The 24,893-nt window shown below is 45.5% G+C and overlaps 1 protein-coding gene across 1 annotated transcript in view; it reads left to right on the forward strand.

Annotated features, from left to right (window-relative positions):
• The window catches only part of klhl32 (kelch-like family member 32), a 411,538-nt gene that overhangs the window by 376,074 nt on the left and 10,571 nt on the right, over positions 1 to 24,893 (forward strand). The window contains exon 9 of the mRNA XM_085997427.1: positions 1,426 to 1,618. Within this exon, the coding sequence (XP_085853553.1) occupies positions 1,426 to 1,618 (193 nt within the window). The remainder of the gene's footprint in view (positions 1 to 1,425; positions 1,619 to 24,893) is intronic.

The raw sequence follows: 24,893 nt of genomic DNA on the forward strand, positions 1-24,893 counted from the left end.
CTGTCTGGAGTTGTGCGCAATCGTCTCCTGTAAGAAAGAATGGAGTGTGTTGATGACAGCCTTGTGAGCTGTTTAGCAGATGTGTCTGTCATGGTCCAATAATGAGTATGCAGGTGTAAGATGAGGTGTGAGAAGTGAGGGTTGCAATAGTGGTGAGTGTGTGAGTATGAGGGGAAGGAGGTGTAGTGAAGTGCGGCGCAGTGATTGTAGGAGGATGACGGGAAGTGGGGGATGGAGAGGTTTGTGAGGCTGGAGGTGGTTAAGGTGTGAGCAGAGAGTAAGAGAGCAATATTCTTACCTTGGTAACTCTGCTGAGGTAATTGAACTTCTTTCTACATTGGAGCCATGTCCGGGGAGCTAAGCTCCTGGCTTTGACCTACTCCACGATGTCTTCTCACTGGTGGCACAGTTGTTGCCTGGAGGGCTTGGGAGAACAGGATCTCACTCCTGCTATTCACTGCCTGGATCACGGCCTTCAAAGCAGCATCGGAGAACTTGGGGGGCCCACCCTGCTGGACGCAGCCATCTCTCTGCTGAGAAGTGTTTCCTTCTGCAGCCAAAGCACATCCCCCCCCCCCCCCCCCCAAGAAGCGCTGTCTGCCTTTAAGTGGTGTCAGAGATGCCCAATTTCTGGTCTCCTCCCCTCACCCCCTCCACCCCCTGACAAATGCCTGACTTCTTATAATGAGGCCCCAGCACAAATTTAATGTGCTGCCCGGGGCTAAGTTAAACTGACGTGTGTAGTGCGCACCCTGTACCCTGAACGCCCGTTTTCGGGCACTGCCGAATTTTAAGGCCATTGTATTTTTAATACTGATTCACACAGTTTGCCCTAGCTCAAGTTCTGGAGGAGGAGAAAGATCAGAGGGAGCATTCAGACACATCCTCATGCTGACACACTTTTATATAGGTACAGGGTCTCTCTTCTGGATCTGTTGAATCTGCCAGTGCCAACTAAAGGAAGCCATCACCAAACTTTGGAGACTAGTTCCAGTGGCTGTCAAGGTTACAGCTGCTTTGAACCTTTTATGTGGCAGCTCCTCCTGGGCCCACATTAAAAACTCCATCCTGCTGCTGGGCCATCTGAGGCCTCCCTCTAGATAATTTTCCCCCACCCAGGCTCCGACTGTGTGTGGGAGGCAGCCCATTTCCCACCCTTCCCCAACTAGCGAGCTGTAGTGGGGCGCCCATTTAGCAGCTCACCAGCTGGCATGTAAATGAGGCCTGGGCCTCAAAATGGCTCCGGCCTCACATTCGCAACAATGGGCGGCTGCACTCCATCCGCCACCTGCCTGTTATCCACTGTAGTTAAAATTGGGCCTTGTGTATATGCCCTGACCTATGGTGAGCAATGACTTGGGATGATCTGCAAGTGGCTAAATAAATTAAACCCTCTGTAATTTTTTTAATCTTTCTGACTCTCAGAATAAATGGATCAGCCGCAGCCCAATGTTACAGAGGCGAGTCTATCATGTTATGGCAACTGTCAATAGAAAACTTTATGTCCTTGGAGGAAATGACTTGGACTACAACAATGATCGGATTCTGGTTCGTCAAATTGATTGTTATAACATAGACACTGACCAGTGGGTACGCTGCCATTTCAACTTACTCACAGGTAGGCGTTTTTAGGTTTCCTTTGTGAGAGTACTGTATTATTCTGCATTCATGACAGGGTAATTTAATGGACTTTCTTGTCGAGTATGCTTAAGAATATTCTGTTCAGTGTATTTTTAAAGTTGTTTTATTTTGACATTTATTCTCCATATACATCAATATAGCTATATTATTAATTGAGGATATTGTTTCTTCACCACTGCTTTTTCATGGTCGCTGTGTGAGGGCTATGTGTTACCATGGGTGTAAGAGGTACAGCCCTAGCAAAATTAATGGGACTAAAAGTCGATAAATCCCAAGGACCGGATGACCTACATCCTAGGGTTTTGAAAGAGGTGGCCATTGGGATAGTGGACGCATTGGTTGTCATCTTCCAAAATTCTATAGATTCTGGAACGGTTCCTGCAGATTGGAGGATAGCAAATATAACCCTGCTATTTAAGAAAGGAGGGAGAGAGAAAACGGGGAACTACAGACCTGTTAGCCTCATGTCAGTAGTTGGGAAAATGTTGGAATCTATTATAAAGGATGCAATAACTGGGCACTTAGAAACTAATAGTAAGATTGGGCAGAGTCAATATGGATTTATGAAAGGGAAATACTGTTTGACAAACCTATTGGAGTTCTTTGAGGATGTAACTAGTGGAGTAGACAAAGGGGAACCAGTAGATGTGGTGTACCTGGATTTTCAGAAGGCCTTCGATAAGGTCCCACACAAGAGGTTGGTGAACAAAATTAGGGCACATGGAATTGGGGGTAATATACTAGCATGGATTGAGAATTGGTTAACAGACAGAAAACAAAGAGTAGGGATAAACGGGTCCTTTTCAGGATGGCAGGCTGTGACTAGTGGGGTACCGCAAGGATCGGTGCTTGGGCCCCAGCTATTCACAATCCATATCAATGATTTGGATGAGGGGACTAAATGTAACATTTCCAAATTTGCTGATGATACAAAGCTAGGTGGCAGTGTCAGATGTGAAGAGGATGTGAAGAGGCTTCAAGGGGATCTCGACAGGCTGTGAGTGGGCGAGAACATGGCAGATGGAATATAATGTGGATAAATGTGAAGTTATCCACTTTGGTAGAACAAACAGAAAGGCAGAGTATTTCCTAAATGGTGAAAGATTGGGGAATGCAGATGCTCAAAGGGACCTGGGTGTCCTTGTACATGAGTCACTGAAAGTGAATGTGCAGGTGCAGCAAGCCATTAGGAAAGCAAATGGTATGCTGGCCTTCATTACAAGAGGATTTGAGTACAGGAGTAAAGAAGTCTTACTCCAATTATATAGGGCCTTGGTGAGACCACACCTGGAGTACTGTGTACAATTTCGGTCTCCTTACCTAAGGAAGGATATACTTGCCATACAGGGAGTGCAACGAAGGTTCACGAGATTTAGTCCTGGGATGGCGGGACTGTCTTATGAGAAGAGATTGAGTAAACTAGGCCTGTATTCTCTTGAATTCAGAAGAATGAGAGGGGATCTCATTGAAGCATACAAACTTATTACAGGGCTTGATAGGGTGGATGCTGGGAGAATGTTTCCCTTGGCTGGGGAGTCTAGAACCAGGGGCCACAGCCTCAGGATAAAGGGTAGGCCATTCAGGACTGAGATGAGAAGAAATTTCTTCACACAGCGGGTGGTGAATCTTTGGAATTCTCTACCCCAGCGGGCTGTGGAGGCTCAGTCATTGGGTATATTCAAAACAGAAGCTGATAGATTTCTGACTAGTAAAGGCATCAAGGGATATGGCGATAGGGCCGTTGAGGTGGAAGATCAGCCATGATCTCATTGAATGGCGGAGCAGGCTCGAAGGGCCGAATGGCCTACTCCTGCTCCTATTTCTTATGTTCTTCGATCAGTTTGTTCTCGATCATTGTTTGCACCAATGTCTCAGTATTGCTGTTCCAGCAGAGGAAGTTCTTGAGTCATTTCTGTGTATTTTGGATTGGTTAGTTTTGTCTATAGTTGCAACTCTTGTTTTCTTAGTATCTATATAATTCTAATACCAGAGCATTTTCTCATTTTTCAAAAATAACGTTACAGTGAAGAGAATGTAGCTTGCAAAAATCTATCTGGAGTCAAGAAAAACTGAAATGCTGAAAAGTAACCATTTAGGACAAGGCTTTACCCAATGTAGTAGGAACATAGGAACAGGGGATTTGTCACTCTTTAGTGCCATTATTTTCTTCATTACTGTTATTTTACTTACGTTAATTTTATTGAGTCCCTGTCCCCGATTCAATATTAGTTTCTTTGGTATTTCTGGCACCCTAACTCTAACCACCTTCTACTGTAAATACTGACACAAAGTAATTATTCAACATGTCCGCCATTTCTCCATTGTCATTGACAATATCAGCACTTTCAGTTTTTAAGGGGCCAACATTGCTCCTGACTACCCTCTTTTTCCTAATGTAACTATAAAAATTATTCGTATTGATTTTGATATCACTTGCAAGTTACTTTTCATACTGCTTTTTTGTAGATCTTACTATCTGTTTTGTAACCCTTTGCTGTTCTTTGTATCTTTCCCATTCTCCAGGATCTGTGCTATTTTTTGCATTTTTGTGTGCCCTTTGCTTTACTTTTATGTTGTCCCTTACCTCTTTAGTTGTCCATGGCTGTTTTTTTTGGCAAGTAGTGTGGTGTATGTAACCTGTTCCACCTTAAGAGAACTTAAGCCTGGTCCACCTTAAGAAAGGTACTACTTTCTTTGGCTGCTGTATACGTAATACCGGTGGTGACCACACCGGTATATAAGCACAGTGTAATAATATTGTATTCAGTATAGTCTGACCTCCAACCAGTAAAGACCTGTTGAATTTACTCTTGTGGTCTGTGTAGTAATTCTCACTATAACACACAGACTTAACAGTGGCGACGAGTCCGATTCTTACCCTGCTGCAGTAATTTCCACGGCGACTTCGTCCACAGACAGGACGTCGAAGAGAGGTTTCCACCCTCATCACCTACGGGAAGACACGTCGAGCGGCAGGCATCGAGCAACCGGAGTGCAGAAGACATCCTGACCTCGAAGCCTCCATCAGCGACTGTCAGCTTCTTCTACTACCTCGTGGTGGGTAAGCCGGGCAGCGACGCGACAGAAAGTCAACCGCGTTGGCTGTACAGACGGGGCTGGGAAGACGGAGGAATAAGGGCGGTGAGGTCGATCGCGACCAGAGATAAGGGCCGGGCCGCTATCGAGCGAGAGGCGCAGCGCGGGACATCGATCGCGACCGGAGATAAGGGCCGCATTCGGGCTAAAGGTGCAGCGTCTGGGGAAACTGAAGGCGCGAGAGCCGCGGTGAAGCGGAGACAGCGTCGGGGGACGGGTGAAGACCGCCAAGCGCGGGAAAACCGCCATTTTGTGGGCGGAGGACGACGGCAAGAGCGGGAAGCCGCCATCTTAGATAACATTAAAAATACGATAAATTGCTACGATGCCTAAACATGGGAACATTAATGCCTTCGACAGTGATATAGAAGACTGGGCTATGTATGTAGAACGCGTACAAAACTATTGTAAGGCAAATAAAATTCCTGAGACAGATAAAGCACTAACATTACTAAACTTAATGGGTGCGAAGACATACGGGCAATTGAAACACCTGTTATCACCAGATGAACCGGCGGATAAGACGTTCGAACAGATTGTTACTGTCCTAAAAAATCATCTTAGCCCCACGCCGCTGATGCTAGCGGAACGATTTAAATTTTATGATAGAAGACAGCTGCAAAATGAAAGCAATGCTGAATATTTGATGGAATTACGTAAGCTAGCAAAATATTGTCAGTTTGGAACGGGACTGACAGAGGCACTTCGAGATAGATTTGTGTGTGGTTTATTTAAACAGGATACACAAAGGCGACTGCTCGAGGAGAATGAGCTGTCTCTCGAGAAGGCGGTCACTATGGCAGCAGCACACGAGGCCGCAGCGAGAGGCACGGCAGTAATGCAGCTACGGCCACCGGAACTCGGTACAAACAAATTGGGTTTGAGTTCTGTCAAATGTTATCGTTGTGGAAAGACAACGCACGATCAGAACCAGTGTTGGTTTAAAAACCAAGAATGCAGAACGTGTGGCAGGCTTGGCCACATAGCTAAAGTATGCCGGTCAGGAAAGAAGACCAGCAATAAAAAGTCACCGCAAGGAAAATATGCAAAGGTACACAAGGTGACAAAGAACAGTTTGACCGAACAGAAGTCAGATTCAGACGCTAGCAGTAATGAACTGGATAGCTTAAGAATACACAACGTTGGTAAGGATACAGACCTCCAGACAATTTGGGTCACTCTTAAGATAGCAGGAGTCCAAGTAAAAATGGAATTGGACACTGGATCGGCATTGACAGTCATGAATAAGAAAGATTACAGAAGGTTATTCCAACATATTCCCTTACAGGATACAGAGATTATATTGAAAACGTACACGGGGCAAAGAGTGTACCCCATCGGAAAAATAGAGGTAGAAGTGGTCCACAAGGGCGAAGGAAGCCAAGTAATGGACTTATATGTGCTACCTGAAGGAGGTCCACCACTACTAGGACGGGAGTGGATTAGGAAAATGAATATGGACTGGCACTCCTTGAAAGCACTAACGGTAGATTCCGGGGAAACAGCTGTCAAACCTAAACGATTGTCCAGAATATTGGATGAGGCTAAAGAGGTGTTCCAGCCGGGACTGGGAACACTGAGAGGAATTACGGCAAACATCAAGATTGATGAACATGCACAACCAAAATTTTTTAAAGCCAGACCGGTACCCTATGCAATACGACCTGCGGTTGAAGCGGAGCTGGAAGCACTAGAATGTTCAGGGGTACTGTCTAAAGTAGATTGGAGTGAGTGGGCTACGCCCATTGTTCCCGTTATGAAACGTCCTGCGAACAATAAGCCAGGAGATCCAGGGAAGGTTCGCATCTGTGGAGATTTCAAGATCACCGTTAATCCGGTGCTTCACACGGTGCAGTATCCGCTTCCACGGATTGAGGATATTTTCGCTTCACTGTCTGGCGGGAAACACTTCACCAAGATAGACCTGGCACAGGCGTACTTGCAGATGGAGGTTGAAGAAGAGTCACGCCAATACCTCACGATCAACACGCATCGAGGGTTGTACCGGTACAATAGTCTGGTTTTTGGTGTGGCATCGGCTCCAGCAATTTGGCAGAGGGCCATGGAGCAGGTATTACAGGGAATTCCAGGCACACAATGTTACCTGGACGACATTCTGATCACAGGTGATGGTGATGAACAGCATCTCGCTAACTTGGAACTGGTGCTCAACAGACTGAAAGAGTATGGACTTAGAGTAAATCGGCAGAAATGTGAGTTCTTCCAGAAGCGGATCTCGTACTGTGGTCATGTCATTGACCGGGAGGGGCTTCATAAGTCTCCTGACAAGATAACGGCTGTTGTAAAGGCTCCCGCTCCGGAGAATGTCTCTCAGTTGAGGTCGTTTCTAGGATTAATTAACTATTACCATAAATTTCTGCCAAATCTATCCACGGTGCTGCATCCGTTGAACGCTCTTTTACAGAAAGGGGTACCATGGGACTGGGGCGAAAACTGTAAGAAGGCATTTCGCAAAAGCAAAGAATTGATCACCTCAGGAAGTGTTGGCTCACTTCAACCCGACACTGCCTATTCGGTTGGCTTGTGATGCTTCTCCATATGGTATTGGGGCAGTACTCTCACATAAATTGCCAAATGGCACGGAAAGGCCAGTCGCGTTTGCATCCAGATCATTGACCTCCGCTGAGCGCAACTATGCGCAGATCGATAGGGAGGCCCTTAGCCTTGTATGGGGAGTGAAGAAGTTTAATCATTACCTACAGGGCCAAAAATTCACACTTCTGACGGACCATCAACCGTTGGTGTCCATTTTTAACCCTAAGAAGGGTGTTTCGGTGATGACAGCACAGCGTCTCCAGAGATGGTCTCTTTTCTTAGGGGCACATCAATATCAGAATTCAAAGGTACGAAACAGCATGGCAATGCTGATGGCCTGTCGCGCCTGCCACTACCTGAAGATGAAGACACGACGGAAGTTGACCCTGTTGAGTTATTTCATTCGACCATTATCGAGTGTTTACCTGTCACCAACGCAAGTATTGAAAGAGAAACCAGGAACGACCCGACACTGTCCAGAGTCTACGAGGTGACAGTGAAAGGATGGCCAACACGGGGTGATCCTCTGTTACCGGCATTCTCGGCAAGGCGAGACCAGCTGTCCGTCTGCCATGGTACTTTGATGTACGGGACAAGAGTGATTATTCCTCCCAAGTTAAGGGAAAGAGTTTTAAAAGAACTACATGAAGGTCATCTGGGGGGAGTTAAAATGAAAAGTCTTGCTAGGGCTTACGTATGGTGGCCGGGTATTGACCAACAGATTGAGGAGTTAACGAAAAGCTGCGCTGGGTGTCAAAAAGTGCAAAATGCACCTCCGATAGCACCGCTACACCCATGGGAATGGCCTTCAGCCCCATGGCAACGCGTACACATTGACTTTGCTGGTCCATTCATGGACTCCATGTTCCTAATCGCGGTGGACGCACATTCCAAATGGCCAGAAGTCATCAAGATGAATACCACTACTTCAGAAAAGACAATTGCGGTGTTAAGAACAATATTCGCAAGGAACGGATTGCCAGAACAGATCTGTTCGGACAACGGACCACATTTTGTATCGGAAGAATTCCAACAATTCTTAAAGAAGAATGGAGTTAAACATTATACCTCTGCCCCATATCATCCGGCGACAAACAGGTTGGCTGAAAGATTTGTCCAGACATTCAAAAAGGCTATTAAGGCCATGAATGATGATCAGATTCCGCTGCAACACAAGGTCGATAAGTTCCTGATGTCATATAGAAACGCCGATCATGCCGTGACTAACCAAAGTCCTGCTATGATGTTTTATAACAGGAGGTTGCGGTCCAAGTTGGACTTGTTAAAACCAAATGTGCGGAGGGAAGTGGAAAACAAACAGTTTCGGCATATTAACAGCAAGACCACTCGAACTTTCGACATAGGACAACCAGTGATGGCAAGGGGCTATGGAAACGACAAATGGCAGTCCAGAACAATCCGGGCCAGACAAGGACCTCTGATGTACACCGTAGATATTGGTCATAATGTGATAAGGCGTCATGCGGATCAACTGGTAGAGTCGAGAGCAAGGGTCGAACCCATGGTTGTGACAGAGACAGCTGTGGAAGACGTTCATGAACCTGAAGCATCTACCTCGGCCGAGAATGTATTTGATGATGATGACACCCAATACATTGGCAACCAACTAGAGGAGGCACCTCAACACAAGAATCAGAGACCACTGAAAGGCGTTATCCAAGCCGAATCAGAAAGCCTCCTGAGAGACTGAACCTTTGAACTGTTATACCTGAAATTATATATGTATATATGTTATGTTTATTTGGGGATATGACTGTTAAGCTAAAAAGGGAGGATTGTGGTGTATGTAACCTGTTCCACCTTAAGAGAACTTGAGCCTGGTCCACCTTAAGAAAGGTACTACTTTCTTTGGCTGCTGTATACGTAATATCGGTGGTGACCACACCGGTATATAAGTACAGTGTAATAATATTGTATTCAGTATAGTCCGACCTCCAACCAGTAAAGACCTGTTGAATTTACTCTTGTGGTCTGTGTAGTAATTCTCACTATAACACACAGACTTAACAAGTAGAGCTTTTGCCCCTCGGGTATAAACTGGTTCTGCATCACGTTAAATTCTTTTTTTAACATCTCCCACTGATCCTCTGTTGTTTTACCCATGGACAAATTTGCCCAATTTACTTTGGACAGTCTCTGCCTCATCCCATTGAAGTCGGCTTACCTAAATCTAGAATCTTAGTAGCTGTTTCGCGTTTCTCCCTTTTCAAATGCCAATTTGAACTCAATTATGTTATGATCGCTATTGGATAAATGTTCACGCACCCTTAGGCTGTTAACTAAATGTGGCTCATTACTAAACCTAATATGGCTTGCCCCCTTGTTGCCTCTAGGACATGTTGTTGTAGAAAACTATCACGGGCACACTCAAGAAATTCACTACCTTTCTGATAGGCGCTAGTCTGCTTTTCCCAATCTATATGAAAGTTAAAATCCCTCATTAAAACTGTCTCTGCATTTATATAATCTAGCACTTCAAAGCTGCAACCAGAGGACCTATACACAACTCCCACTACAATCTTAGCTCCTTTCCTATTTCTTAATTCAACCCATAAGGTTTCCACTGGCTGCTTACCCCTCTTTAAATCCTCTCATCATTGAAGTGATTTCATCCTTAATCACTAAGGCTACTCCTACCCCTCTGCCATTTTCCCTATCTGTCCTGTAAACCTTGTAACCTGGTATATTTAGTTCCCAGTCCTGACTGTCTTGCAGCCATGTCTCAGTAATGGCTACCATGTCATACTCTCCAATTTGAATTTGTGCCTGCAGTTCATTCAACTTATTCCTTATACTCCGTGTGTTTGTATAAAGAGTGCTTATTTGGGCCACACACCCTAGCCTGTCCTTCAGCTCTGATGTTTTACTCATATGTTTCTTATTTCTCTCTCCTGGTTTAATCGCTTTACATCTTTTAGTTTTCCCTTTACCTGTAGTGCCTAAAGCACAAATTCTGATTGCTACTCTACTCTTTTCCCTTTTGTTTGTTTCTGAACTACTATTTGTCTTGCAATTTACCCCTGAACCCTCCCCCTCCCCCCCCAATTTACTAGTTTAAAGTCCTTGTGACCGTCCTATTTATTTTTTCCGCTAGGACCCTGGTCTCAGACCGGTTCAGGTGGAGCCCGTCCCAATGGTACAGTTCCTTCCTGTCCCAATACTGGTGCCAGTGCTCCATGAAATGGAACCCCTCTTTCCCACACCACGCCTTTAGCCACATGTTCACTTCCCTAATCAGCTTATCTCTACGTCAATTTGTAAGTGGCTCAGGTGAATAATCCAGAGATTATAACCCTTGAGGTCCTGTTCTTTACTTTAGCTCCTAGTTCCTGGTACTCCCCAAACAGGACTTATTGCCTACTCTTCCCTATGTTGCTGATCCCAACATGGACCACAATGACTGGATTCTCCGCCTCCCTCTCTGTTCAAGCCGGTTCGAGATGTCCCTTACACTGGCACCAGGTAGGGAACATACCATGTGGGACTCTCGATCTTGCCTCCAAAGGATGCTATCTGTTCCCCTACTTATAGAATCCCCTACAACTACCACATTACACTTCCTCTCCTCCTCCCTTAGAACAGCCTCCTGCTCCAAAGTGCCATGGTCTGCATTCCAGCTGTCCTTCCGAAAGTCTTTATCCTTATCCTCACAGGTAGCAAGTTCATTGTACCTGTTGGATAGGATCAGTTTCTGTGGCTCCTCGTTCCCTTTCTTACCTGGGTTCCCTTTACTCTGCACACTATCGGTCATACCAACCCCATTCTGATCCTGCACCTCTCTATTTGGTGTGGCTGAAATCTGGAGCAAACCGTCCAGATACTCCTCCCCCTCCCCTATGTGTTGGAGTGTCTCCAACTCACACTCCAGCTCAATGACTCTGAGCCGGAGAGATTCGAGACCGAGACATCTCCTGCAGACGTGTTTGCTCGGGACAGTCTCGCTGTCCACAAACTCCCACATATTGCAGTCCAGACACACAACCTGCCCTACCATATCTTAGTCTAGCCTTGTTTTATATATTTAATTAGTTAAAATCTTTATTCAATGACTATTTATAGTTATATTAATTAGTTTATCTAGTTAAATTTTTAATTTAACAAATTACGTTATAGTTTCCCGCTCCTAGTTTAAACCACTGTCCTAGCTTAGAGAGAAAAAACCTTAATACTCACCAACCAATCACCTACCTGCTGTCCTGTGATGTCACTCCTTGTTTTTTGTTGTTGAAATTGTCAGAGGTGCCGCCCCCTCCTCGGCACCGCCGCCTCCTCGGTGCTGCCACCGATTAGGTCTGCACATTTTTGCAGTAGCCCCACTTGTTGCCAATAAGCCTTCATTATCAGGTATTCGAACCAAAATCTAAACAGAAGTATAGTATTTAAGGCTAAATGGGGATTTGTGTGATACAGGGCAGCATTGTGGTAGGCCTTGGATCAAACTGATAAACAAGCAACAATTAATTTGAAAGTCTTTCGTTGTATTTGTATTTCCTCTAGTTTCCTAGTGAATCTGTGCTGTATCCTCTCTATTGCCTCAACAAACTTCCTATGATGTGGAGCCTAAAACTGCACACAGTACTCCAACTGTGGCCTTACTATAGATTCACTATTACATCTCGACTTTTATTTTCTATGCCTCTTGCCATAAAACTTAGTATCCCGTTAGTTTGTTTCATGGCCTTATTCATTTGGAGTGCTTATCTTCCATGCCTATGTAACTTGAGTTTCCCTGTGTCCATTCACGTGTGTGTTTTGGCTGCTGCTTTGGACACAAGCCCATCACTTCTATTTCCCCTTTTCTCTTCTTTCTCTTTACCCCTCCTAGGCCCCTCTCTCCTGTTGTCATGCCTCCTTTCCCTTCTCCCCTCTCAGGTACTCAGCCCTCCCAAATTCCTACCCCAACCCATCGGCATTCCTCGACCTTCCTACTCTCCTGCCACCATCCTAGGATTGACTCCCTTTTGGATAAGCCGACAGCTTCCCTCTGTGCCTCTCTCTGCATCCTCGGAAGGGTCCAGTGAGGCACTCGTTCCTACCTCCTTACGAGCAGCAACCCCAACTGCCCCATCCTATTTTCTCTCGTCGACCATCGCACCCAGTGCGCCTGCTGGAGGCTAATCTTGCCAATCTCCTTCCCGTCTCACTCACACCTTCCAGCGCTGACGCCGTGCACTCTGGCAGCAGATCGGCTATCTCCGCCCCTCTGCATCTCCCTCCAGAACGTCTGTTCACTTATGAACAAGGCCTTTGCCATCCATGAGTTTACTATAGATGATTGCATTGGCATCGTGGCCTTGACAGAAAGCTGGCTGACAGGTGCTGACACCTTCCCCCTTAATGAAGCCTCATTTTTGGTTATACCTTCCACCACTTGGCCCGCCCAAAGCACCATGGTGGCGGTGTGGTTCTTATCACTAAATCATACCTTGATCTGTCCCCCTACTCCTCTGGCACCTTCTCCTCCTTTGATAATCTCACCTTGTTCCACCCCATCACCTCTCATTTCAAATCCTCATTCTCATCCACCCAACTAACACGCTAAGTTTCTCACCGAGATATCTTCACTGCTTTTCTCCCTTAGCCTCTGCACCAAGCGACTTTTCATCCTCAGTGATATCAACCTCCATCTCAACTCTCTCAAGTTGTTGTTGTTGTGTCGTATTTAATGTCTTGTTAACCTAAACCCCAAATGCCTCTGCTCTTAAACATCACCCAGCCTTCCCCGTTCAAAGTTTAATTATTACTTTATTTGTACCAAAATTTACCATCTCACATTTACCACCATTGAATACTATCTTATTACTTTTTTGCCAGTATTTCCTTGCCACTTTCTTTGGTTCTCAGAATTATTTACTATGCATCCTATTTTAGTGCCATCTGCAAATTTGTATGTTACTTCCTCTCCCCTAAGTCTAAATCATTGATGTACACAGTGTGGGGCAGTGCTACCCATATCCAATCACTGAGAAACTGCCCTTAACTCCTACTCTTTGTTTCCTCCCTTCTAACCAGTTTTGAATCCAATTTGAAATTCCATGTGCACCACATGCACTGCATTTCCCCCATTCCACAGCTAACATGTTACAAAGCTGGAGTCACAGATGAAAAATCACATTCATAATCACACTGCCATCTACAGTCTTCATTGATAACATGGCTCTTAAAAAGAATAGACAAAGGATGTATGCTTTCATTATAACTCTCTAAGCATCCAGAAACTCTACCATTTTAAAGCGATAATATAAAGAGCTAGCGATTTGCCTTGTAGTATTAAGATAATCACTAACTCCTCAAGCTGTGATGTCTCAACATAGAATCATAGAAATTTACGGCACAGAAGGAGGCCATTCAGCCCATCGTGTCTGTGCCAGCTGAAAAAGAACTATCCGGCCTAATCCCACTTTCCAGCACTTGGACCGTGGCCTTGTAGGTTACGGTACTTCAGGTGCATATCCAAGTACTTTTTAAATGTGAAGAGGGCTTTTGCCTCTCTCACCCTTTCAGACAGTGGGTTCCAGACCCACACCACCCTCTGGGTGAAAAAAGTTCTCCTCAACTCACCTCTAATCCATCTACCAATTACTTTAAATCTATGCCCCCTGGTTATTGACCTCTCTGCTAAGAGAAATCCATTCTATCTAGGCCCGCATAATTTTATACACCTCAGTTAAGTCTCCCCTCAGCTTCCTCTGTTCCAAAGAAAACAACCCCAGCCTATCCAATCTTTCCTCATAGCTACAATTCTCCAGTCTTGGCAACCTCCTTGAAAATCTCCTCTATACCCTCTCTTAGTGCAATCACATCCTTCCTATAATGTGATGACCAGAACTGTATGCAGTACTCTAGCTGTGGCCTAACTAGTGTCCTGCTACCTTCAGAGATCTGTGGACATGCACTCCAAGGTCCCTCTGTTCCTCTACACTTCTCAGTGTCCTACCATTTATTGTGTATCCCCTTGCCTTGTAAGCCCTCCCCAAATGAATTACCTCACACTTCTCCGGGTTCCATTAGCCACTTTTTCTGTCCACCTGACCAGTCTATTGATATCTTCCTGTAGTCTACAGCTTTCTTCCTCAGTATCAACCACACGGCCAATTTTAATATCATCTGCAAACTTCTTAATCATGTCCCCTACATTGAAGTCTAAATCATTAATATATATACCACAAAAAGCAAGGGACCTATTACCGAGCCCTGCAGAACCCCACTGGAAACAGCCTTCCAGTCACAAAAACACCTGTCGACCATTACCTTTTGCTTCCTGCCACTGAGCCAATTTTGGATCCAACTTGCCACTTTCCCTTGGATCCAATGGGCTTTTATTTTTTTGACCAACCTGTCATGTGGGACCTTGTCAAAAGCCTTGCTAAAATCATGTAGACTACATCAAACGTGCTACCCTCACTGACCCTCCTTGTTACCTCCTCAAAATTCAACCAAGTTAGTCAGACACGACCTTCCCTTAACAAATCCATGCTGACTGTCCTCAATTAATCCATGCGTTTCTAAATGACGATTAATACTGTCCCTCAGAATTTTTTCCAATAATTTGCTCACCACCGAAGTTAGGCTGACTGGCCTGTAATTACTCGGTCTATCCCTTTCTCCCTTTTTAAACAATGGTACAACGTTAGCAGTCCTCCGACACCATACCTGTAGCCAGAGAGGATTGGGAAATGATGGTCAGAGCCTCTGCTGTTCCCTGCCTTACTTCACAACAGGATACATTTCATCCGGGCCTGTCGATTTTTCTACTTACTTGCTTTATCTTGAAGCTTAGCTCCACTACGATTCACCTGATAGTTGTTTCAGCCTTATTCTGTGGTAAATGAAAAAGCTGTAGGAAAACATCACCTTGTGATGAGTTAATGATGGGTGCCAGAAAGGGTTAGTCTTCCATTCAATCCTTCTCAACAGAATCTAGAAATAAAGGAACAGGAGTAGGCCATTTCGCCCCTCGAGCATGTTCCGCCATTCAGCCCCTCGAGCATGTTCCGCCATTCAATGAGATCATGACTGATCTGTGACCGAACTCCATATACCCCCCTATGATCTCATTCTCCACATGACTCCATGTCATCATGTTACCTCAAGTTCCTCACTTTCAAAAACAGCCATATTCCTCTCCGCATACTGAGTGAGTGAGCTATTGGCCCAGAAATTCGGGTCGGGGGCTTCCCGCGGGTGCAAGCCCCTGACCTACACTTACCTAGCGCGCCGGCCGTTGAGCTGTGGGCCCACGTGGGATTCCGATCCTGGGCCTCCTCCAACTGCCGGCGCGCAGTGCTTGCGTATCCCAGGGGCACAGTTAGTTCGATGCGTCCCCATGGATCACGTGGGCCATGGACAGGAAGACCTGTCAAACCTATAAATACTACAAGCGCCAAAACATCACTAAATCTTCAAATAATTTTTTTTTAAAGCCATCACAGTTTTAAAATAAACTATAAATTACATGAAATAGCTATTTTAAACAATAATTTAAATTTTTGAAAAAATTAATTACATTTTCTAACGGGGCTAAAAATAAACTTGCCTTTCTTTAAAGTATTTAAAAATAATAAACCTGTGGAAAAAATGTTTTAATATTAATTAATTCACCACTTACCTTGTAAAAAGCAGGCCTTGCGACTGGAGACTTCTGGAGACTTACGCTCCTGGGAAAACCTGCAAAAAAAAAAGTACGTTCGATGCGCACGCGCTGCCTCTCCTGCGCACGCGTTCGACTTCTGAACCCCTTCTTTCAGGGGAACGGAAGTACCGGTTTCCCGCGCATGCGCAGTGCATGCAGGAAACCGGCACTTCCATTGGGCCTACGAGTGAGTACCCCGTGCGTACTCCCCCGTGGAGACCCGAATTTCTGGGCCAATAGCTCCAGTAGTGGATTACAGACTCCATATGCAGTTTTAGCCTGGAATGGTGTCAAAATTTCACTTCTCCAAAGAGATTATAATTACAAACTTTTACAAACACTTCCTTCAAAGTTTTAATGCTGATTTCCCGGCATCAATATTTTCACAGCCCTGGAATATTGGTTGTAATTTGCTGGAGTGATGATATTGGTGACAAACGTCATAGGTTGGACCATTGTGCTCGCCAGTGGTGAATTCACACCACAATTTGCAGAAAAAATAATTAGAAAACGGCGCAGCGAGAAAAGTGGTGGATTGGGAGCGGCATTGAAAAAGGCCAATGTTTATCAGCGTTTAGTACCTGCAAGTTACAGAACACAGAGGGGTTGAATGTGTGATTACTGAATGAAACAAAAAGAATTTCACAGTCTTACGTGTCTATTCGAAATGCTTTACATTACCCCCAACTGTAATTAGGCTTGTTGCTGTACCTGAAATGCTTGACTGTAAAATCTTCCACAGCAGTGGTCAAATGTAGAAGGCAGGTAGAGCAAGAAATGGCTACAAACTAATCTTAATCGGTTTTTATAACCGAGTGTGGGAAAAACATTTTTAAGTAAGTTATGGTTTGACTGAACCTGCTTTGTAAACTAAGTGGATGCCCTGTGGTAGCTGTGGGTAGACTCCTCTCTCTCTTACAGTGCTGATTTGCTCTTGCGATGTGGTAATGAGGATCCCGGCAGTGATTTGGCCCAAATGTTCAGCTCACTTGCAGGCTCCGGGTTTAGAGACAGGCTGAGGTTGACTGTAGTCCAGCAAATAGCGAAAGAAGCAGTCCTGTCAGCAACATTTTTAAAACTCACCCTGGATCCGACCAAGAAAAACAAATCACGTCAATCATTAGCCCTAATGTAAATAAATCATTCCTTTCATTCGTTTATTGTTGCCTTGTAAACTATTGAAGTTGCACCCGCATAAAGTTTCTGTGCGTTACAAAAGTCTTCAGGAATCCGAGGATGTGTGTGTCTGTAATTAATTTCAACACAAAATTGCAAAATGAACTGCTGATGGATCTTCACGCCACTGCCTGGTCACCAGAGCCATTCTGGTTCAGTCCAAGTGGCAGTGACGAGTAAAGCAGCATTAATTGGACATTGATTTTGTAGCGGGAAGGAGCTGTGAAAATCAAATTCTCACTATGATGGCGAGGTTCACCGTGGTGCCGCGTAGAGGGTCCCAAGACATTTTGGCATGACGCAAGTAATGGCGAGTCACTCACGCCATAATTTTCTGGAAATTGGAATGATGTGTGCTGTAGATGCGCTACCCCTGTATTACTATGGCATAAGTTATCAGTAATTTCCAGCCCATTATGTTGATAGAACTAATGATCTGTATAACTCCAGACAATTAGTTATTTTGGATAATTATAAAACCTTGGGAAAACTTATTTCTAAGCAATGTATTTAATAAAAGGGTCAAGGGGTGTTAGTGTGTTGACATTTAGTGAATCGAGAACCAGTAGTTATCTTTCACAAGTCAATTTGAAGTTGCTTTAACAAAGCAATCAAGTTCAGGGGTGCACCTCGAGGGCATTTGATTATAAGCTCCAAACATATTTTAGCTGTACAAGTCATTGGCATAGGCCATGTTTAAATATTATGTGAAATATTTGGCCATAAAATTAAAGCTTCAAAAGAATAATCAATGCATTGGCGAGGTTTTATCTCATAGTTTCAAGGATACTTAAAGCAATGATATTCTGACTTGTTTAACAGCCCTTTCGATGACATTCTGATGGTAAAGAGCCGTTCTTATTATGAAAGCACCTATTAGCATGTTACATTAAAAACTTCAGCTGACAAAAGGTACATGGTACCCTTGCCATCAGTAGCAGTTAGAAAAATATAAGCTGCTCAATTTACCAAGGATTGGTTGGTAGAACCACCACTGACCAAGCTGGCTGAGTCCTGAAATTCATAGCTGTAAAACTAGGCTTGTGGCAGGGGGTGAGAGAACCAACTTGAGGGAAAAACCTACTTGACCTCGACCTCGCCAGTATACCTGTCGCAGATACATCTGGCTATGACCGCATAGGTCGGAGTGACCACTACACAAAAGCTGCACCATCAATAATCCCCCACAATCAACAGCCTGGTAGTCGCCATTGACCAGAAGCTTAAATAGATCAGTCATTTCAACACCATGGCTACAAGAGCAGGGCAGAGGGTGGGTACTCTGCGACAAGTAGCTCATCTCCTGACCCCTCAAAGCAACTCCACCATCTGACCATCATTTTCCAATCCTCTTTGGCTACAGGTGTGGTACTGGAGGACTGCTAATACTGTATCGTTGTTTAAAAAGGGAGAAAGGGATAGACCAAGTAATTACAGGCCCGTCAGCCTAACTTCGGTGGTGGGCAAATTATTGGAAAAAAATCTGAGGGACAGTATTAATTGTCATTTAAAAAGGCACAGATTAATCAAGGACAGCCAGCATAGCTTTTGTAAAGTCCGCGCCTCAATAATACACGGACTTCGGGAGAACAGTTTAACAGGTACTTTACTGAACAGGAGGCAGCGTCAGACTGAAATACAGAAGCCTGCTAGGGCCTTTTATATAGGGGTGGTCACTGCCGGTACTGCAGTCTAAAACCAGTTATTCCCTTAAAGGTGCATACACAACAATTCCTCCCCTTTTAGATAAACAGTACATAACATTCATTTAACAACTAAATAATAACTAATTACAATTACAATTTTCTCAGTACTATATACATCAACTGAAATAGTCATTTATAAGTTCAGTCTTTGAGGAGGCTTCCTGATCCTGACTGGATAGCGCCTTTCTCGAGTATCCTGTTCTTGCGGTGGAGTCGATTCTGGCTCATTGTCATTGGTTGGTTCGTCAGCTTCCAATACCCCTGCTTCTGAGGTAGACGCAATCTGTACTTCGGGCTCATTACCAGGTGCACATGCTTGTGGTATAGGTTTGGCTTGTTCCTGTGACTCTAGAATCTGGTCAGCATGGCGTCTCACGATGCTCTCTCCAACGTCCACTGTGTATATTAGTGGTCCCTGCTGTGTGCATATCGTTCCTGGCTGCCATTTTTCTGTTCGGTAGTCGCGGGCCAAGACTGGTTGCCCTATCTTGAAGCTCCTGGTTGGCTTCTCATTTATGTGCTGGAACTGCTTATCCTCAACATCTCGTCTTATGTTTGGTTTGAGCAAATCCAGGCGACATCTTAGTCTCCGGTTGAAAAACAGTACGGCTGGAGTTTGGTTGGTTACTGCATGTGTCGCATTCCGGTAAGCAAACAAGAAATTATCCACCTTGTGTTGTAGTGGTATGTCGTCATTATACATTGCCTTTATGGCCTTTTTAAAGGTCTGAACAAACCTCTCAGCCAATCCATTTGTGGCTGGATGATATGGGGCAGATGTGTAATGTTTCACCCCATTATTCTTCAGGAACCTCCGGAAATCCTCAGACACAAACTGTGGGCCATTGTCGGAGCAAATCTGTTCTGGCAACCCATTCCTGGCGAAGATGGTCCTTAGGACTGCAATAGTTTTCTCCGTGGTGGTGGAGGACATTTTAATGACCTCTGGCCATTTCGAATGGGCGTCCACAGCGATTAGAAACATTGAGTCCATAAATGGACCAGCGAAATCGATGTGTACCCGTTGCCATGGAGATGAGGGCCACGCCCATAGATGTAGCGGGGCCTGTGGTGGAGCGTTTTGGACCTTCTGGCATCCTGTGCATCTCTTGGTCATGTCCTCGAATTCTTTATCGATTCCTGGCCACCACACAAACGCCCTGGCTAGGCTCTTCATTTTTACCCCTCCCAGATGACCCTCGTGAAGCTCATTGAGCACTCTATCTCTCAACTTGGGTGGAATTACCACTCGGGATCCACACATCAAGGTTCCCTGGCACACTGACAGCTGTTCTCTCCTTGGCGAGAATGCTGGCAACAGTGAGTCGCCATATGCTGGCCATCCCTTCACCGTCAAATCATAGACCCGAGAGAGTGTCGGGTCATTTCGGGTTTCCTTCTCAATACTTGCGTTTGTAACAGGCAAACATTCGACTATGGTCGCATGGAATATCTCCACAGGGTCCACTGCAGGTGCTTCTTCCACCGTAGGCAACGGTAGGCGCGACAGCCCATCAGCGTTTCCATGCTGTTTCGTACCTTTGTACTCTATGTCATACTGATGTGCCCCTAGAAAAAGTGACCATCTTTGCAGCCGTTGCGCCGTCATCACCGGAACGCCCTTCTTTGGGTTAAAAATTGAGACCAGGGGTTGATGATCAGTCAGTAGGGTGAATTTCTGCCCGTGCAGATAGTGATTGAACTTCTTCACCCCCCACACCAGGCTGAGGGCCTCCCTGTCAATCTGGGCGTAGTTACGCTCAGCTGAGGTTAGCGAGCGCGATGCAAAGGCTATTGGCCTCTCTGAACCGTCACGGAATTTGTGTGACAGCACCGCTCCAATGCCGTAAGGTGACGCATCACATGCCAACCAAATCGGTAGTGTTGGGTTGTAGTGGGCCAATACTTCTTTTGAAGTGATTAGGCATTTACATTCCTGAAAGGCACGCTTACACTCATCACTCCATTTCCATGTTACACCAGTTTGAAGCAGGGCATTCAGTGGGTGCAGAATTGTAGATAAATTCGGCAAGAACTTATGGTAGTAGTTCACCAACCCGAGGAACGACCTCAGTTGCGACACATTTTCCGGTGCTGGAGCCTTGACTACAGCCTCAATCTTGTCCGGCGACTTATGCAACCCTTCCTCATCAATCATGTGGCCACAATACAAGATTTGTCTCCTGAAGAACTCGCATTTGGGGCGGTTGGCTCGTAGCCCATATTCCTGCAATCTCGTGAGCACCTGTTCCAGGTTGGCAAGGTGTTCATTGTCATTTTCGCCCGTAACCAGGATGTCGTCCAAATAACACTGGGTCCCCGGGATCCCTTGCAGGACTTGTTCCATTGCCCTCTGCCAAATAGCCGGGGCCGATGCTACCCCGAATACCAGTCGATTGTACTGGTAAAGGCCTTTGTGAGTGTTTATCGTGAGGTATTTCCTAGATGCTTCTTCCACCTCCATTTGTAGATACGCTTGAGCCAGATCAATCTTTGTAAAACGTTTACCTCCAGATAGTGAGGCGAAAATATCTTCTATCTGCGGAAGTGGATACTGTACTGTGTGCCGGACTGGGTTCACAGTCACCTTGAAGTCCCCACAGATGTGAACCTTCCTTGGCTCCCCAGGCGTGCTGCTCAATGCTTTCTTCATTACAGGAACGATGGGTGTGGCCCACTTGCTCCAGTCCACCTTAGACAGCACCCCCGAACGCTCCAGACTCTCCAGTTCAGCTTCCACGGCTGGGCGGATCGCGTATGGCACTGGTCTGGCCTTGAAAAATTTTGGGGTTGCGTTATCCTCAATCTTTATGGTTGCCTTTAGAGTCCCAAGTCCTTGTTGGAACACCTCTTCCGCGTCAGATAGAATTTGTGACAGACGTCCAGGTGCAACGTCATCATCCTTTTTGTCAGTCACAGTTAGTGCCAGAATGGAATGCCAATCCAATTGTATTTTTCGGATCCATTCACGTCCCAATAATGGTGGTCCTCCATCTCGTAGTATATACATGTATAGTTTCTGTGTTTCCTTTCCGTTATATTCAACTGGCACCCTTATTTTTCCTCTGAGGTAGACCTTTTGCCCCGTGTATGTCTTCAATACAATGGACGTGTCCTTTAAGGGTATGTGTGAGAATAGCCGCTCATAGTCTCGTCGATTCATGACAGTTAGGGCTGATCCTGTGTCCAATTCAATCTTTACTGGGGACCCTGCTATCATGAGGGTGACCCAAATGGTTCGGTGATCTTCCTTTGCGATCACGTTGTGTAACTTTAAACAACTTAATCTCCTGCTCCCGGAGTCCTTATCACGCTCCTGATCTTCTGAACTACTGTCTGTCAGTTTCTTTACTTTCCTGTACTGTTCCTTAGTAGTTCTTGTCATGTTGGTTTTCTTTCCCGACCTGCAGACTCTTGCTATATGTCCCATTTTTCCGCATTGCCTGCATATTTTATCTTTAAACCAGCAGTCCTTCTGCTCATGGGTTGTTCTGCCGCAGCGATAGCACTTTTCTGCTCCATACGCCATTTCGTTAGCTCTGTATTCTTGTGGTTTCTGTTGTATTTCCGCAGCTCCCCATGCTGCTGCTTTGTAGGATACTGCCACGCTGAAAGCCTGTTCTAGCGTCAGGTCCTTTTTTGAAAGTAGTCGTTTCTGGGTTCCTTCACTCTGGAGCCTGCAGACAAACTTATCCCGTAAGGTGTCTGCCAGTCCTGCTCCAAACTGGCAGTGCTTCGATAACTTGCGTAGTTCCGTAAGATAGTCAGCATTGCTCTCATCTTTGTGCTGGTTTCTTTTATGGAACTTGAATCTTTCTACTATCAGCAGTGGTGTAGGGCTTAGGTGTTCCTGTAAGATATGAACAATCTCCTCAAAACTTTTCTCCATTGGTTTAGCTGGGGTAATTAAATTCCGCAATAGGCCGTACGTACTCGCACCCATCAGATTTAATAATACCGACGCCCTCTTTCCATCAGCCACCTCATTTGCCTTGCAGTACACTTCAATTCTTTCCACATACGTGGTCCAGTCTTCTACCTCATTGTCGAAAGCAGCGATACTGCCACTTTTCGGCATCTTGGGTGATTTAAAATGGCGCCTCCCGCGCTTTTGCTTCTTCCCCAACGGGATAAAATGGCGCCTCCCACGCTTTTGCTTCTTGCCCTTGCTGCCACGCTGCTCCTAGCGTTCTACGGGGTAATGGCGGCGACCTGCAGCTTCGGCGCGTCTCGCTTTCCTTCCCCCCCGTTTAGTTTCTCTCCGCTGCCCTGTTCTTGAGCACCGACCGCGCCCTGTGCACTCCACCCTCTCTCTCTCTTGTTTTCTTTTCCCGGCGACGCTGCGTGGCCCATTTTGTAGAGCCGCTCGATCGAGCTTGAGCCCGCCGCAGTCCGGAAGGGTCAGCGCGCTACCTGCTACCAGCACGATTTGCTGGAACACCTTAACTGGGGAGCCAAGCACAGCTCTCCACAGTCTCTCCCACAATTCTCCGAACACCGATGAATTCTTTGGGCGGTTGCCCTCGGTCGACGCCCGTTGCTCAGACTACGACCTTCCAGAACCCTTCTCTCAGGCGAGATCCCCATGAGATGATGCCACACTGCAGGTGAGGTCGAACTTACTCGTCGCCACTGTAACACAGGGTAACACAAAGAATTCGACCCAACACAATCGTCGCTAAGCAAAAGGAAAAATATCTGACATATTGGGCAGAAACAACAAAAACCCAAAGCAAACTCAATTGCTACTTGGCCCTAAACAGACAATACAACATAGCTGATTACCTGACCATGGTAAAGGATAACAAACTGAGAAGAACCTTGACAAGGTACAGACTTAGCCTCGGGCGACTGTCTGTGTGGAGTTTGCACATTCTCCCCGTGTTTGCGTGGGTTTTCTCCGGGTGCTCCGGTTTCCTCCCACAGTCCAAAGATGTGCGGGTTAGGTTGATTGGCTATGATAAATTGACCCTTAGTGTTAGGGGGATTAAATACGTGGGGTTACGGGGATCGGGTGGGGTATGTGTCGGTGCAGGCTCGATGGGCCGAAATGGCCTCTATCTGCACTGTGGGGTTTCTGTGATTCTGTGATAGCCTAGCGATCGAAAAAGGCAGACACAGGCAGACCAGGCTGCCAAGAGAGGACAGGATATGCTCTCACTGCAGTCAGGGAGTGGTGGAGACAGAAATGCACTTCCTCACAGCTTGTGGAAAATATCAGGGCATCAGGGAGAATTTCTACCAAAAATTCTCACAAATATGCCCTGATTTCAGAAATCTGAATGACAACCAAAAACTCCCATTCCTACTGGGAGAGGAGAGAAGCTGTATAACACTGGCGGCACACTATGTTACAGCTTGCCATGAACAGAGGGACAACCAGTAAACTAAGAAAAGAATATATATAAACAATGCGAATGTATATTTATACACTCAGGGATGTACCTGTTTATACACTGTATGAATAGAACTGCGTTTATGTGCTAAACCATAAATGTATTTTGATGCTTTGGCAACATAAGATGTAACTTATCATGCCAATAAAGCGATTTGAATTGTAAATTGTAAAGTCCACGCCTCAATAATACACGGACTTCGGGAGAACAGTTTAACAGGTACTTTACTGAACAGGAGGCAGTGTCAGACTGAAATACAGAAGCCTGCTAGGGCCTTTTATACAGGGGTGGTCACTGCCGGTACTGCAGTCTAAAACCAGTTATTCCCTTAAAGGTGCATACACAACAGCTTTGTTAAGGGAAGGTCATGTCTGACTAACTTGATTGAATTTTTTGAGGCGGTAACAAGGAGGGTTGATGAGGGTAGCACATTTGACGTAGTCTACATGGATTTTAGCAAGGCTTTTGACAAGGTCCCACATGGCAGGCTGGTCAGAAAAGTAAAAGCCCATGGGATCCAAGGGAAAGTGGCAAGTTAGTTTCAAAATTGGCTCAGTGGCAGGAAGCAATGGTCGACGGGTGTTTTTGTGACTGGAAGGCTGTTTCCAGTGGGGTTCCACAGGGCTCAGTACTAGGTCCCTTGCTTTTTGTGGTATACATCAATGATTT

Source organism: Somniosus microcephalus, chromosome 9, assembly GCF_052327205.1.
Source record: "Somniosus microcephalus isolate GS21.2 chromosome 9, FLI_Smic_1.0, whole genome shotgun sequence".
Taxonomy (NCBI): domain Eukaryota; kingdom Metazoa; phylum Chordata; class Chondrichthyes; order Squaliformes; family Somniosidae; genus Somniosus; species Somniosus microcephalus.